The 3,505-nt window shown below is 33.2% G+C and overlaps 1 protein-coding gene across 1 annotated transcript in view; it reads left to right on the top strand.

Moving 5' to 3' along the window:
- Positions 1-1,183: 1,183 nt before the first annotated feature.
- PAM (peptidylglycine alpha-amidating monooxygenase) overlaps positions 1,184-3,505 on the top strand; it is a gene marked incomplete at its 5' end in the record, with an annotated part of 51,440 nt that continues 49,118 nt past the window's right edge. The window contains one exon of the mRNA XM_008576449.1: positions 1,184-1,507. Within this exon, the coding sequence (XP_008574671.1) occupies positions 1,184-1,507 (324 nt within the window). The remainder of the gene's footprint in view (positions 1,508-3,505) is intronic.

Raw genomic sequence — 3,505 nt, 5'->3', positions numbered from 1 at the left:
TAATAATATATTCTTCAGTGGAATGTATCACGGCTATTTTCATTCTCTAATGGTCATTAAAAAAAGATTTTATAAATGTTATCTATAATGGTACTGTAAATGTAATTAAAACTTAAGCAGTAGGACTCCACAGTCATAAGTAATTTCTTCATTAGCAGTACCTAGAATAAGGTGAGGAGAGGGAAGAACTGGGGGTTGCCTTTGGGTTTGGCTTAGAAAACCAAGTTTTTGTTTCCATTGAGAATATATGTATATGTTTCCCATTCACACAATTGGTATAAATGTATTTGAAGGTGTAGGTGTAAATAATTAGGATTAAAATGCTTTATGAACTGTCTGTATCATATTTTTATCTGTGATAATATTTAATACACAATTTGTTTTCATAGAATTGGATTATCATATCCAAGTTTATTCCTAAATACAGGAAGGCATAAAATATACTCATATTTTAGTAATGAATCATTCTAATGATATTAGTTTGTTAAAATTTTCTCCTTTGAAACTGAGTTAAAAGTATTCCTTGCTCACAAAATTATTTTTCTGGAATTTGTTCATTTCTTGTTTAAAAGGACCAACTGGAAATACTTACAGTAGCACTACTAACAAAATAATAATAAAACTTTCGTTTCCCAATTGCCAAATGGATGCATTATCTGTTAGATTTGTTGTGTTTTACAGGACCTGCTCAAAAAATATACATTTAATTTCTGTGACTCACATTTAATAGATTTTTAAAGACAACTTCAAAGCATTTGCCTGTGAAGATAGCTGCTGTCTCATGTAGTTATTGATGATATTTTATTTTAAAAATCTGATGAACTCTTTAATTTCTATGTCAATTCAACTATACTGTGAAAACCGTTTATTGAAAAGTGCCATACAATCACATATGCGTTATTTTGTTTCTATTAATAGGTCAGTAGAAGTTATACAGTTATGTGTGAGCTCCTGAAATAACAGAAAGAATAGGTGGTATATAAAATGAAATGTGAAGGTATATTATTCTTTCCCTGTTCTGGGAATACTTTTTCTTTTTCTCTTATACTTGAAAGCCTGAGAGCAACCTTCACTCTCACTTATTATGAGGAATCAGGAGATGATATTTTCAAGACACTGAATTTTATAAATATTGTAATCTTATCAACCTTCCATCCCCTTCTCTCTTCTCTTTTTTCTGCAGGTGATTTCTATTCACTACTTTCCAAGCTGCTAGGAGAAAGGGAAGATGTTGTTCATGTGCACAAGTATAATCCTACAGAAAAGGCAGAATCAGAGTCAGACCTGGTAGCTGAGATTGCAAATGTAGTCCAAAAAAAGGATCTTGGTCAGTCTGATGCCAGAGAGGGTGCAGAACATGAGGAGAGGGGCAATGCTATTCTTGTCAGAGACAGAATTCACAAATTTCACAGACTAGAATCTACTTTGAGGCCAGCAGAGAGCAGAGTTTTCTCATTACAGCAGCCCCTACCTGGTGAAGGTACCTGGGAACCAGAACACACAGGAGGTGCGTTTAGGGTTTCTTTTAAGTAATAAAGTGTGAAACGATGCAATCCACATTAGCAAAATCTGAAGGGAATAAAAATTAATGGGTGAAAAAACTCATCAATGAAAAGGATTTATCGTTAGAAAAATCATTACTCAGATTTGGGTTATCAGATATCACCTGTTTGAGGGTTTTTTTTCTTTTTGCTTTGGTCCAATACTACATAAATTCAGTATCTGTTCAACTGGTGAGCCCCAGAAACTTTTTAGTTTTTAGAACTATTTTTTTAGACCAAAAAGTGTGGATTATTATGGGAAGGGTGGCAAATGAAATTCAGGGTAACAAATTCTTACCAAATCAACATTTTCCATTTTGCTCAGTGGAAAGAAATTGAAAATTCCGAACCTGATATGTAAAGTCCCAGTGTGTGAAATACTTATACACTATCTTCTTTTAAGGTAATTAAATTCCTCTCAAAGGAATCTTATTCTTTCAACATTCTCATCCGATTGACTTGTATAATGTAATCATTTTTATGACTTTGATTTCTTAAGTTCCATTATCAATTACTATCTTAATTGGCAAGTTGAGTATTTATTTCTGAAGGGACCTCCAGTAAGTCAATAGCTATCAGATTTATCTTTATTTCTAACCAGGATTGGCTGCCATAATTAGAGGGCAATACCTTATTCCCTTCAGGTTTCTGTACCGGCAAGCTATGGATGCCTCATCTTTGTGTATAATTGTGTGGTGGCCTCTGTGATATTGATTGTGTTTCATGTTACTTGCTAATGTGGAAAGCCAGCTTATACAGCATGTGGAGATAATCTCCAGAAAAGTAACAGATATGCGTGCATGGCAGCTTGTCCGTGCATGGGCTGCAATGGCTCAGGCTGCCAGCTTGATGTTTTCAAATTCAGCTTTGCGGAAGGCCATAAATTATTTAACACCCAGCTGATTTTTATTTATTATTGAAAAAAATTAGCATGCAGCACCTTTTGCTCACACAGAAGTTTCAAGCATTGTCCACTGGGACTGGCCTAATGATTTCTACGAGATGTTAACTAGAATCCGGATTTTTAACTCTTCATATTGAAACAGGATCAGCACTGATCTAACTCACTCTAAATTTATCTAATAAAACTGTGTTTCTCAAGATATGGTCTCTGTAGCCCCTTGCCTCAGAATCACCTAGGGTGCCTAAGAAAAAGCTAGACTATTGAATCTTATCAAAGAACTATTGTATTGGTATCTCCAAGTATGGTGCCTAGAAATCTGCAGTTTATCATGCCCTTATCCATTTCATAAACATGCAGGAGTGTCTGTCTGAATGTCTATAGAAAGGACAATGACTAATACAAACAATGTGGAAATATAAAAGGCAAAAGGGCTTCATTGGTAAGAATACAATTCTGTTCAAATATGAAATGTGAGAATTGCAGCATGCTTTATGCCATGATTGGTCTTTGTTACTTTTGGATTTGAAATGATATCATTGTCATTTATAGTCATTGTAAATGACAACGTAAAAATCAGAGTTTGACCTAAAGCATTGTATTCCTGAAGCCTACTTAGTTTTTAAAAATATGTCTGAAATACATTTCCTTGCCAAATATTTTCCTACATCCCAGGGTGGTCAAATGGCAGTGCTCAGGGAAAAGTGTTTCTCCAGGATCTGGTTTAGAAAGTTTCCTTTTATCTTATATATGTGGGTGAATGTTAGTAAAGTGAACAAAGCAATGAGTTGTAGAAACATACAGCATAAATCCTAATTATAGAAAGGAAATGTGTGTATATATATATATATACATATATATATAACAAAGCAATGAGTTGTAGAAACATACAGCATAAATCCTAATTATAGAAAGGAAATGTGTGTGTATATATATATATGTATACTTTCTGAAATGATTTAATATCATTTCAATTAAGTCTAATTCCAAAATTTTAAAAAATTAAATGAAAAATAGCAAAACTCATATTTAGGTAAGTTATTTCTTTTTTTTTTTTTTTTTT

This window comes from Galeopterus variegatus, unplaced genomic scaffold (assembly GCF_000696425.1).
Source record: "Galeopterus variegatus unplaced genomic scaffold, G_variegatus-3.0.2 Scaffold1352, whole genome shotgun sequence".
Lineage (NCBI taxonomy): Eukaryota > Metazoa > Chordata > Mammalia > Dermoptera > Cynocephalidae > Galeopterus > Galeopterus variegatus.
Note: the sequence above shows the minus strand (reverse complement) of the source record. Positions and strands in the feature narration are given on the sequence as shown.